The 12,582-nt window shown below is 40.5% G+C and overlaps 1 protein-coding gene across 1 annotated transcript; it reads right to left on the bottom strand.

The window, feature by feature from the left end:
• Nucleotides 1–269: 269 nt before the first annotated feature.
• six3b (SIX homeobox 3b) lies at nt 270–2,907 on the bottom strand. Its single transcript, XM_051417833.1, has 2 exons — nt 1,696–2,907; nt 270–1,065 (listed from the first exon to the last, which is right to left on the bottom strand). The coding sequence occupies exons 1-2, from the start codon at nt 2,388–2,390 to the stop codon at nt 927–929; spliced, it is 834 nt and encodes a 277-aa protein (XP_051273793.1). The 5' UTR covers nt 2,391–2,907; the 3' UTR covers nt 270–926.
• Between the last annotated feature and the right edge of the window lie 9,675 nt (nt 2,908–12,582).

The following is a 12,582-nucleotide window of genomic DNA, read 5'->3' as shown; positions in this document are numbered from 1 at the left end:
TCAATATGATTACAGTTGTATTATATTGTGTTATTAATGATTCATCAACCTTTTATACACTGGTTACTTATGTTTAATCAATTTCTAATTGTTTAATTAACACTTGAAATGTCATTGTGTCTGCCTACAGCCATACACATAATGTGTTATAAAAAAAAATTTAATAAATGAACTGAATGTGTGTATGCTGATACACCCTCACACACACAAACACACACTTTCCTTGGGAATATTACAGTGGTGGTGTCATTAAAGAAGAGTGAAAGGCATATATTAAATAATTTTATTTATATAAAATACCAAAACATTTATTCAGCATCAAATTGAACATAGAGGAGGACACATCATCACACACAGACTGCACAGTGAACTCTGTGAACTTTAAATAAAGTACAAGTGAAGGTAAAGAAACTAAAATAAAAGTTCATAAGCATACAAACAGCCAGACAGGAGGTAGGCATTCAGTGCGTATTGATTGTCTACAGCAGTGGACATCCAGGGGTCTTAAGAAACAAACAAACAAAAAAACATATATTGACACATAATTAGAGAAAATAAGGATGATTATCTCACTGACAGGTTTTGGTCTGTAAAGGTCCTCCCATGCAGGGGTCCCTGGGTCAAAGTCCAACAGGGGTCCATGGTTTGATATCTGAGGTCGATGGTGTAAGCTGGGTTATCAGATGTGCACCACAGTGATGTAGTTAAACATCAGAAATGTGGGCCTGATCTGCAGCTGGTGGTCAGTGAACCAGCAGCACAGAGGGGTGTTAATAAGGATGGAACTGTTTTATGCCCTGATCGTTTATTGCAAACCCTGACCAGCCTTTTTGTCCACCAACATCATCATCCTCTTCCTCTTCGGTAATCCATGACGGGGAGCATCACAGGCCCCCATTGAAGGTCCATTTCATAGACTAAAAGTCTCAGACATCCAAGTCAGAGTCACTGTCCGTAACTGAGAGAAGAGTTTCTCCATCTGCGCGCTCCCCGCTTTCGTCTGGGCTGCACTCTCCTCCGCTGAAGGAGCGCGTACCGCCAGGACACATCCGGTGGTGCTGCAACCTGAAAATAAAGAGAAAAAGAAGAGATGTTAGAAGTGATAAAGTCAGCCTAAATCCAAGTAAAATACAACATCGCCTTATATTGTTTTGTTATAGTAAATAAAGAACAAAAACAAACTCTAATAACTAATACTTAAAATTAATTGATCGAAATTATCGTCAAAGCCTAGGAACAATTATCTCTCGGGCATGTGTGGTAAGCAATTTGCACCCATTCATGCACGTTTTTCCTTCACCAACAGGGAGGCTGACCCGCACACTGACCCTGAAGTAAATTATAGTGAGGCAGAGAGTGGAAGAAAGATCGACCAGGTCAGACTGACAGAAGGAAAACAAAAACCTACAAGCTGAATGGCCGTGCGCTTTTACGCATGAATGGTCCTTTTACGCACAACCTTGCTGCCTGTGGAGAAGAAATTGCCTCAACCGGTGACTGAAAGTAAGTGAGTGATCAATAAGGGGAGTGATTACATTTTTTGGACACATATGAGGTGCCTTGATTTTAACAGTGTGTTTGATACTTTATTTTATTCTAGGCATTTATTGGCTATTAAATTGACACTTTCTTCCTGTTTCCAAAAGCCAACTGAAAGACTCAATGGACAACTTTTTTCAAGTCAAAGTCACTGACCTGTTCTTGGCTGCCGCCGCACGGTCTCTCTGCCTCCGGTTTTTGAACCAGTTCCCAACTTGAGTTGGTGTGAGTCCGGTTGCGTGCGCCAGCTCCCGCTTCTTCCCGGGGTTCGGATACGGGTCCTGCAGATACCACTCTCTTAGCAGCCCCCGTGTGCGCTCTTTAAAGCAGTGCGTCTTCTGCTCTCCATCCCAAATGGTCCTCGGTAACGGGAACTTCTTCCTCACGCGGTACTTGTCAACCGGTCCGAGGGGCCGACCCCGGAGCTTCTCTGCCTCCCGGTAGTGCGCTTCAAGCCACATCGCCTGCAGTTTACCGTGCGAGGCGCGCGTAAAGCGGTGAGTCTCCAGGATGTGGTAAAGCTCGCGGAAACTGCCCGTGTGGTAGGCCACCACGGCGCGAGCCCGCTGCACGGACTCGTGCTCAGAGATGGAGTCGCGGCCGTCTGTGGTCACCGGGAGTGACCAGAGGAAGCGGGCCAGCCGCTCGATGTCTCCGGTCTCCTCCAGAGTCTCGCAGACGCTGGCGATCTGTGCCGCAGAGAAACACAGTCCCGGGAGAGCCAGAGGAGGACAGGCGGAGGAAGGGTCCTCCGGGGACCGGGAGCGGGCCAGGATAGGGGGCCCATCCGCGAAGTGGGGCAGGAGGATACGGGAGGCTGAGAAAAAGTCGAGCGGCGATCTGAACACCATCTGGATGACAGAGTGAAGCCAAAGAGGAGACGAAGTGTGCCTCGGAAACAGTCTGACAGAAATCTGCTGAAGTCTGACTCTTTAGCTCACCTGGGAGTCAGGGAGGGACCCTGGATCTGCCTCCTCATTGGATACCCTGGGGCTGATGCGGGGTTGTCATGGCAGCGCTGTCAATCAAACACAGAGGATTTATCTATCTCCTTTAGAGCTTCACAGATTAAGCCTTTTCTAAACTGCCTTTCTATTGTGAACCATTTAATAAAACAGGAAACAGACAGTCACACAAAGGTCCACTTACGTATCTCTAATACAGATTAACATGAATGGAAGTGACACATTTGGCAGTAAATTCAAATCTGACCAAAAACAGCATCATTAACATAAAACATCACAACAGTGACAAATTTATTATTATTTTAGATCAGTGGAGTTTTTGTTTCAGTGGACTTTGTGAGATAGAGACACACATCTTTTCTTTATGTTCCAACCTGTGCTGGATCCAAATAATAGGACTCTATATCATCTGCTAATTAATAGACAATTAATATTTGTTTGTGTGTTGGAAATTAAAACCTAATATGCAAAACTTTCTTTCTGTTACATTTGTTTAAGATGTTGAACAGTTTCTTCTTTTTAAATTGCTTTTTATTAATGCTAGCAGTTTTATTTCCAACATCTTATCTGTTTTATTAATATAATTAATGTTGATGTTTTTATCTTATATTAGTGTTTACTTTCTTCTGTTTTAGTTTTTGTATTATTTGTAATTGTCCATTCCTGAAGTGTTTTCATGCCAAAGGCACCTTATAACTTTGCTTTGAAAAGTGTTATTGTTATCATTAATATTATTATCCAAAGCCCACATAGCTGCCAGTCTTTTAAATTGAAATCTGTTTAATGCTGTTTCACCTCCAACAAAACTGAAAGCAATCAGACAAAACTCAGATCGCATCAGGCAATTATGACTTATAAAAGCTAGAATATAGAATGAATGATAATAAACAAATAAGAAGACCATAAAGCCCTTTAAACAGAAGGAAACAGACTCTTATTATGATGATGTGTCATTTAAAAAAAGAGAGACAAGATAAAAAAAAAAAAAAAACTGAACTGACACTGAACTGACATCCCTGTCTGCTATCAACTAAATCTCATAACCTCCCCGGTCCTCCCGGTAAGCTGCTTGCATCATTAATAGCAGTAATGTGGACGGTGTGATTGGAAATCTCACCCAGACCTGAAAGCGTATGTTTCTCTAAGTGGTCTCCCGCCACTCTAATCACTTTCTAATCACTTTTCTATTCTCTAATATCCATAAGTTCAGAGATAAGCTGCGTTCCAGCTCCATTCTGTTACCTTGGATTAGCATCGGGCCTATACGGCCTGCTAACATTAGTCTAATAGAGCAGCATATCCAATCAGCATTAACACATTTCGGTTGCCCTGGGCCATATGCTTTGGAGTGTGGCACCCTTCATGCTGAGTTAGCTGTGTGTGTGTGTGTGTGTGTGTGTGTGTGTGTGTGTGTGAGAGAGAGAGAGAGAGAGAGAGAGAGAGAGAGAGAGAGAGAGAGAGAGAGAGAGAGAGAGAGAGAGACATATGAAAATAAAATAGATGTTTTTGGGCCCAGCAAACAAAAGAACTTCCACCAAAAAAACACTTCTTAATGTGATCTCCAGTGCAGATGTGTTGGGCGTGAAAAAGGGGGTCACCCAGCTTAAAAAGGGTTAATGCCAATTACCCAAACAGACAGATGTCCCTGCAGAGAGTGTGTGTGAGGAGTTGTGTGCCAGTTTTTCACCCTTGATGATGCACAGGGATACCGAGTTGACAGGGTTCGTGCTCGCCATGGTATTTCCCTTCCCTTTCTTTATGATAATTAGAATATATGACAGTAGTATATTTGTATGACGTTATCAAAATGATGAAAAGATGAGGTGAAGACTTAAAGAAAATAAATAATAGGAACAAAATGTGTAAAAAGGATTAATAAAGTACCAATATACAAAGAAATACAAATTGTAAGAAGGCAGTTAAATAAAAGTAGGTATAAATACTTATTTTGCACCTGTCGTCTTGAGTCTTCGAACCAGCTAACAGGTTCCTGTCTGGCAGCCAGTGGAAGGACGTTAAAAGGATACGCCACCAATTTATCACTGACTAGAACCTTGTCGGACCTTCATCTTCCTTCTTAAAACCTGATGCATACATTGCCCACAATGCACCCGGACCGGACAGTTCTGCTGGAGATTCGGGTGTGTTATAGTGGAAGCTAACGCAGCCTGTCCTATTGGGAGTCTGGCAGTGTTACAGGAGGGCAACGCCAAATTAGTGGCTCAGTCAATCGACAGAAAACAAACACCTTAGACTACAACCCAACACATTCACAAACAAAGCTCAATAAAGGTTATTTATTTTTCTAGATGTGTTTTGCTGCCAAGAAAGCTGTTTTCAGTGTCAGTTAAGTTCCTGTTTCTCTTCTTACCACACACACACACACACACACATTCACATGAAGTAGCTCATTCTGCTCTACTTGAGATGCTTGAGTCTACAGAGGATCGCAGCATGTTTCTCTCTGTGTGTGTTTTAACAGCAGAACAATGGACAAACACACACAACAGTCTCTGAGCGACAGTCACGGCCAGGGCTCCTCCAAGTTGAAAAGACATTCTTCGAATTGAAGCAGGAAGGACACACCAAACACACTCGAGGGAAACTGGAAATACTGGAGGTGTGTGTGTGTGTGTTGTGGTGATGAGGGGGCGAGTGTGTAACGGTGACAATTAAGTTAATTCAGCTACATCTCCTTTCAGGGACAGGACAATTAACAGGGAGGAGGAAGGAAAGCAGCTAAAAGCGGGTGGATGACACTTCCAGGGTGGCTGGAGGAACACTGCGAGGATATGAAGTGAATCGCCTCTGCGTCTCCTTATCCCCCGTAAACAAAAGCCCAGCTCCTAATTAACCTCTCCACTGACCTCCACAACTTAACACTGACCTCTTAAGCCCTGAAACTTTAACCCCCTCACCCCGTCTCATTGGGAGAGGCCGTACAGGCCCCCTAACTCCCAGCAAAGCCCCCTCCTCGTTAAGCCACTAATCACTTCCTGAGTCTTTGTTGTGCTTTTGTGCTCTTACAGGGCTCCAGGAGAGTTTGGTGCACAATGGTACCCAAAAAAACAGGAAGGAGGGGGGTAAATTGTGGCAGAAGGAGAGGGATGAAAATTAAGATTTGGTGAGAGTGGGAGGACGACACAATTTATACATACTAACATACTAACCTGATGCTAAACTGTCAGACTGTCGGTTCATCGAGTGTCGGAGAGTCGGTGAATCAATAATTATGATAATCAGTCTTTAAAAGAATAATTCAGCACTTTGTTGGCGAGAGTTAGATGAGTAAATCGATACCACTTCTACAACTGAAAAAGTCCACCAGTCAGCATCTTTGAAGCTCATTTATTAACATAAAATGCTAAAAAAAACTCAAAGTATAAAACAGTGAAGTTGAGGTTTTACAGAGGGTTAATGTGTGGGAAAGAGCAGGCTAGCAGTTTCCCCCTGCTTCCAGTCTTTATGCTCAGCTAAGCTAACCGTTTCCTGGCTGTAGCTTCATATTGAGCACACAGACATGAGACTGGTACCAATCCTGTCATCTAACAATTGGCAAGAAAGCAAAAGTGTATTTCCTAAAAATGTTGAAACTGTCATTAATCCAAAGTGATGCTGGTTTCTGCCTCTCAACTGTGAAGTCTTGCTTCTTTAAAATGAGTGTAAATTGAATATATTTTGGTTTGGGAATGTTGGGAACTTGTGGTGCACATTCATCACTATTTTCTAACGTCTGACAAGGATTAATTGATTGATTTAAGGAATAAGTAATAAGTAATAAATAATCACAAATAGTTTCTTATCATCGGACAAATGATGTACCAAATGAAGGAAGGTTTTGTGTGTGTGTGTGTGTGTGTGTGTGTGTGTGTGTGTGTGTGGTGGTCACCATTTGAACGCATCTTGACCTCCGTCACAGAAAGCTGAGGAGGACAGGTACTCAAGTAACTGTACCTGAGCGACTAATCCTAGCACCTGATTGGTTTGTAACCCAATACCTCGAGGTTAATGCTACTACTTCTATCGGTGAGGCGTTAGTCCAGCTGTGTGAGCGCTTCAGTGTCTTTCAGTAAAACTTGTATACATAAATACAAATGTAAACACCTAAACCAGGTTTGAGACACACAAACACACACAGATGCTCACAAATAAGCGTCCACACACGACAGATGGGTGGCGTTAAAGCAACAAACACCTTACCGGTAGATGAATAAACAAAATAATCAGATAATCAGATAATTTGACTAATAATTCCTCTATGTGCTGCGCTGCTTTCTAGGCCACATGTTAAAGCGGTATTTACATCATCAATCCTGTGTTTTGTTAGTGTCATCTCACCACTACCGGTGTTTTTAATTAATAGCCTGAATGACACAAACACAACAGCTGCCAGACAAACAAACCCCAGCAGCCAAAAATACAAACAGCTGGAGCCTGAACAAACGTCTGGCTGTCAGACACACACACGCGCAGTCATACAGATGTAAGGACACATGCACACAATGCATTAACGCTCTCTGGTTACACATGTTCATGCAACACACTAGGATGAAACTCTGGGCCAAACAAAAGGAAATGAAGAGAATGAGTCACATTCAAGTTCTTCATTTTTCTTCATTTGGAGATATAATTGTGTATATTTGTGGCGTGAACTGAAAGTGTAAATCTGATCTTGTGACAATTATTAAAACATGTCAATCTTCCCAAGGTATCGGTAATAAACCTGAAAGAAAGAAATCTATTAACCTTTTTTAGAATTAAATATTTATTGTTGTTATTGTTTATTGAGGGGTTCAGGCAGTAATATTACCTTCTGATTATTCAATTTATCAGAAAGTGAATCAATTATTGACACTGTCAACATTGTTATCATCAAAAATACATCCCCCTTTCAGTAGCAACTGCTGAATTAATAAAGTACAAAAATACTGTATATGCAAATGTACATACAGTATGGTCACCTCACTTTAACAACTTAACACATATTTTATGCATAACACTTTGTTTTATTTTGTTTGTCTGTATTTTATGTTGGATTGATTCTGTGACTGTGGACAGGTTTGTTTCACTAATATCACATTAAATAACAAAATGTTCATCTTCCTCAATCCCATGATTGAGACATGTTTAAACATATGAAATCGTATACAGTCATATAGTATCTATTGCCCTTACTGTATATCTGATAATAATAATGTGTTTGTCTGATACAAGTTTGATATTTTTATTGGAGTGGGAACCACTCCTATGGTTGGGTCTAAGACAAGGATGAAAACATGTTATAATGACAACGGGTCAGTGTTGTGAGACTTTCGAAGAGACATAGATTGCAATTTTTTGGACTGGAAATGACTTGTTGGACGGTAGGAATAAGTGGTTGAGGAGATAAAATAAGGGAAAGCCTGATGAGATGGATAAAAAAAAAAGTGGGACAAGGTTGTAGGAATAAAAAAGATAAGGGAGGATGAAGTGAAATGAAGTTGGGGTCAGAATGATTGAAAAGAGGAGGGTTGGCTCAGATGGAGGGAGAGAGAGAGGGGGGAGGAGGCTATAGCCCCTGTCCTGTCTGGTGTGGTTGGGGGTAATCTGGTCTAATCTGCTGCATGTTAACCTATCTGAGCAGCAAGAGCCAGATTATCCCTCTAACAATGGCCACACGCTCATCTGCTAAATTACTCCACTCAAAATCATATGCTGAGACACACAAACACGCAGAGACATCCACGCAGGCTCAGACACACACACACACACACACACACACACACACACACACACACACACACACACACACACACACACACACACACACACACACAGATTTCAGAGAGCCATCAGCATATTATATTCCATCGTGTACGGACATTGCACTCCTTTGAGCTTTCATCTAGAGCCTTAAAATCGCATTCAGAGGAGAGGTGTTGAGGATCCCTTTGCAGAGTCGCCCGGTCGCCATTTCTCTCGCCCCGAAGGTTACAGCCACAAGCGTGAAAAAAAAATCTGCTGCTGTGAAAAGACAAGAGTGGGTGGAAGAGGGAAGAACTCAACTGAAAGCATGGGAGAGAAGGAGACCAAGAGTGAGGAGAAAGAGAGACACCACAAACATTTTCCTACCTGCTAACAAAGCAATTTAGATGTTGGTTTTTCTATTGGCGCTTCAGTGTGTTGGGGTCAACCGGGTCATCTGATCTTGAGATGGAGAGAGCACAGTTACCACTGGCACTGAAACACCTTCACTGCCCTTTCAGGAGAGGAAAGAATAAACACAATGCTCATACAGCTGCAATAAATATAAATATATTATATAAATATTGTAACGCAGGACCGATTCAGTGTCACCATGAATGTGCCCTGTAAATGGAGTTTGTGAAGCAGCTGCAGCTTTTCAAACAGCTCCAGGGTTAGAGGTTGTGGACTGAGAAGCTCTAAAGGTTTTTCACAGAAGCTGCCATCAATTCAAATAAGAGGAGGAAAAGTGAAACGACAAAGAGGCGAGAGGATCTTGGCTGAGCAGGAGGATGTTAGAACAGATGTAACATCAGCAAGCTAACATGTTCAGAATTAAAATGTTTACACGCTTATGTTTGACCACTCAAGTTCAGCATGCCAACATTTGCTAATTAGAACTAAATTCAAAGTACAGCTGATATGACAGCATTTGCTTTCAGGTATTATTGGACAAATTAAAGGTTTGACTTTATGATGGCGCTACAGGAAAAGTAAAAGTACAATTCATCCTCTGGGCACAATGAACGTCTGAACCAAATTTCGAAGTCAATCCGTCCTGTAGTCAAGTTGTCACGACATTTCATTCAAAAACACAAATGTGAACCTCAAGGTGGCGCTAGTGGGAAAGTCAGGGAGATCACCAAAGTTAGAAAGCTTCATCCTCTGGGGATCGTGAATATACAACATTTGTGCCAATCCAGCATTTAAATGCCACTAGTGTAATGTAGCAAAGTATATTTAGCTACTTAAATACTACCATTGTGGAGTATTTCCAATGTCTGCTACTTTACTGTACTTTTTACTCGACTATATTTATTTCTCAGCTACAGTTACGTACAAAACATAGATTTAACGTATTAAAAATTATGCATTATTATACATAAACAGGAGAGCCCCAAAGTATGGACAATTTTTCATTATCCAAATCCTTGATGCACCAAAAAATACAATCTGTGGGCTACATAATTTTACACTAATGCCATAAAATGGGCCTTTCTGCACAAAGAGTACTTTTACTTTTATTACTTTAAGTACATATCGCTGATAACACTTATATACTTGTACTCAAGTATCAGTTTGAATGACTTTTAATTGTAAGTAAGTACTTTTTTTCCATCGCTGGTCGAGATATTTCATTTAATAAATGCAACCTTTGACCTGCTGGTGGTGCTAGAGGAAAAGTCAAAAGACCACCAACATTATTGGCATATATCCTCTGCGGATCATGAATATCTGTAGCAAATTTAATGGAAATCAATCCAGTAGTTGTTGAGATATTTCAGCCTGGGCCAGAGCGACGGATCGACCCAACTGACTGACGCTGCCATCCGTGACAAATGTGACTATCAACCAAAGAGGCGGTAGATCCGCGTTTCTTGGCCTAATCTTGTTTCGTTTCATGTCATGTACTTTTACAAAAAACAAATTAAAGTGAGAGAGATTAAAGATGAACTGCTGAGGGGTGCACAAACGCGTTTTAATGGGTCAGTGTCTATTGTTTTATTGTTAATATCAGGCTTAAAGTGGATTCAGTGGGTAAATCAGTGAGAGGGCGCACGCCGTACCCCACCATCATCAAATTAAATTCACCCCTTTAACCCCCCCCTCCCAAAACACAAACACAAACACAAACACACACACACATCACAGGCACCATCATCGTAACATATTCGGACTGCTCATTCACACTCTAACACACACGCTCCACAATCCCATAATCCCACTCCAGATTGAGAACACCTTTAAGATACGATGTGATTATGATTAGGGATTATGATCAAATTATGACAGAGTGACAGATTAGACAGGGTTTGTGTGTGTGTGTGTGTGTGTGTGTGTGTGTGTGTGTGTGTGTGTGTGTGTGTGTGTGTGTGTGTGTGTCAATGGAGCACATAAAATCATTTATCAAAATGTCTTTCTTTGGAAGGCAGTCTTTGTAGTGTGTAGTGAAAATATATAGAATGCTAATGTTCGTATTAAGCTTAAATCATAGATAGATAGATAGATAGATAGATAGATAGATAGATAGATAGATAGATAGATAGATAGATAGATAGATAGATAGATAGATAGATAGATAGATAGATAGATAGATAGATAGATAGATGTCTTTATTTTTCCTACCTCAACAGGTGAAAGAGAGATACGAAGAGGAGAGTAAGGAAGACAACCCGTCAACCGCAGTACACACAAACACAGTGCTGAGCCAAGTCAAGTGAAATCACCTGTGTGGGTGTAAAGTAACATGGAGCCTTCAGGTGAACTTCCCTCAGAGACTGGTTCATGTTTAAAGGTTGATTTACATTGACAAAATATCTGTGGATGTCTGATGCTTTACTCAAGTGGTAAGAGTAAATAGTTAACTACAGCCTGCAGTGTTTATATATTTGGTGGACCTACAGTAGGTTGGCAGGTTGGTTTTAGTTACCACAATGAATATGTTCATATCCCAGTAATTCCAATTTAATTACAAATGTATTTTACGTCATTCATTCTGTTTGAATCAAGGAGGTAATCTGGAGGTCTGGCTAATATACTCATTATCATTACATACTGGCAGAGTGAATACTGTTATTTATATGTTGCACACTGTGTATGTACTCTGGATACCTGATATATACAATATACATATAGTTACATTTCAGTTTTTTCTTCTATCTCTAATATTTCTGCTATTTCTGCACTTGTTTTGATTATTTTACCAATTTCCCTTTTTGCTTTGTAAGTATCTTCTCTGTACTACTTCAGTGAGGCTCCTGACCCATTGACTCCTCCCAACTGCCCTCACTGAAACATCATTTGTATATTAAAGAAATGTCAGTCACAACTTTGAAACAAAACACGGAAAGACAACCGAAAGTGGAAATTATGTAGGTGGAAGCTTTCAAAATGACTGACAACGCTGTTTTTATGTCTGCTCCGGTTGCCTATGTGATGAAGCAAGCTGAACTGGCTTTTCCAGCCAACCGTATTCATGAAGCTGGTTATCAATGGGCTCTCTGGGGTTTCCAATCCAGTTAATGTGAAAGTTGTTTTTTTTAATTACTTGCAACATCATCAAAACCACGATGGAATATTTAGCATGAGATCAAACGATGTTACCGGACGGGGAAATTTATATTTTCTAGCTGTAGAAACATTGGAAAAGTACCTGAATAACAAAAGTAAAGCTATAAATACTTGTGGGAACAATTTTACATCTTTTTAAACGTGCTGTGAAAATAGTGATATAGTTGTTTTTTGTCATTTGATGAACAAACAATTGAGTAACGTAAGACTGTTTCTCCTGCCAAAGCAGAGGGGAGAAGGGAGGAGAGAGGAGACGAAGTCCTGATGAGCTCTAACAGACCCAAAATGATGCATTTATTTACTGATTAAAAGTGTGGATGTTTTTCTAATAAAAGACAACATATAATTTCTATTACCACTGAGCTGCAATGATGGAATAAGAGTGTAAAAAGCATTTAACACAGCATGGTGAACTTTAGCTCAGTTTGTTTTAAACAAAGCCTGGAACAATAAAGTGATTATGGGGAAAGGAGGATGACTGGTTGCTCTAAATAGTCAATCGTAGATAAAAGGGTGTATCAGGTGTTCTTGGAAACGGAGTGGATGAACAAAATCCAGGCACTCCAAAAAAAATACCAACGAGGAAGGAATTTATTAAAAAGCCTTTGGCCAATTCATTAAAAAATGTGTTTGTTCTTCCTTGCTATTTTCCTTTTTGTTCAATACAGTGATTATACTAAAAATATAAAAAATATCTCTTTATTATTTGTTACTTTAAGGTAACCTTAAAGGTCCGGTGTTTAACATTTAAGAGGATCTATTGTCAGAAATAGTTTTCATGAGC

Source organism: Dicentrarchus labrax, unplaced genomic scaffold (assembly GCF_905237075.1).
Source record: "Dicentrarchus labrax unplaced genomic scaffold, dlabrax2021, whole genome shotgun sequence".
Classification (NCBI taxonomy): domain Eukaryota; kingdom Metazoa; phylum Chordata; class Actinopteri; family Moronidae; genus Dicentrarchus; species Dicentrarchus labrax.
Note: the sequence above shows the minus strand (reverse complement) of the source record. Positions and strands in the feature narration are given on the sequence as shown.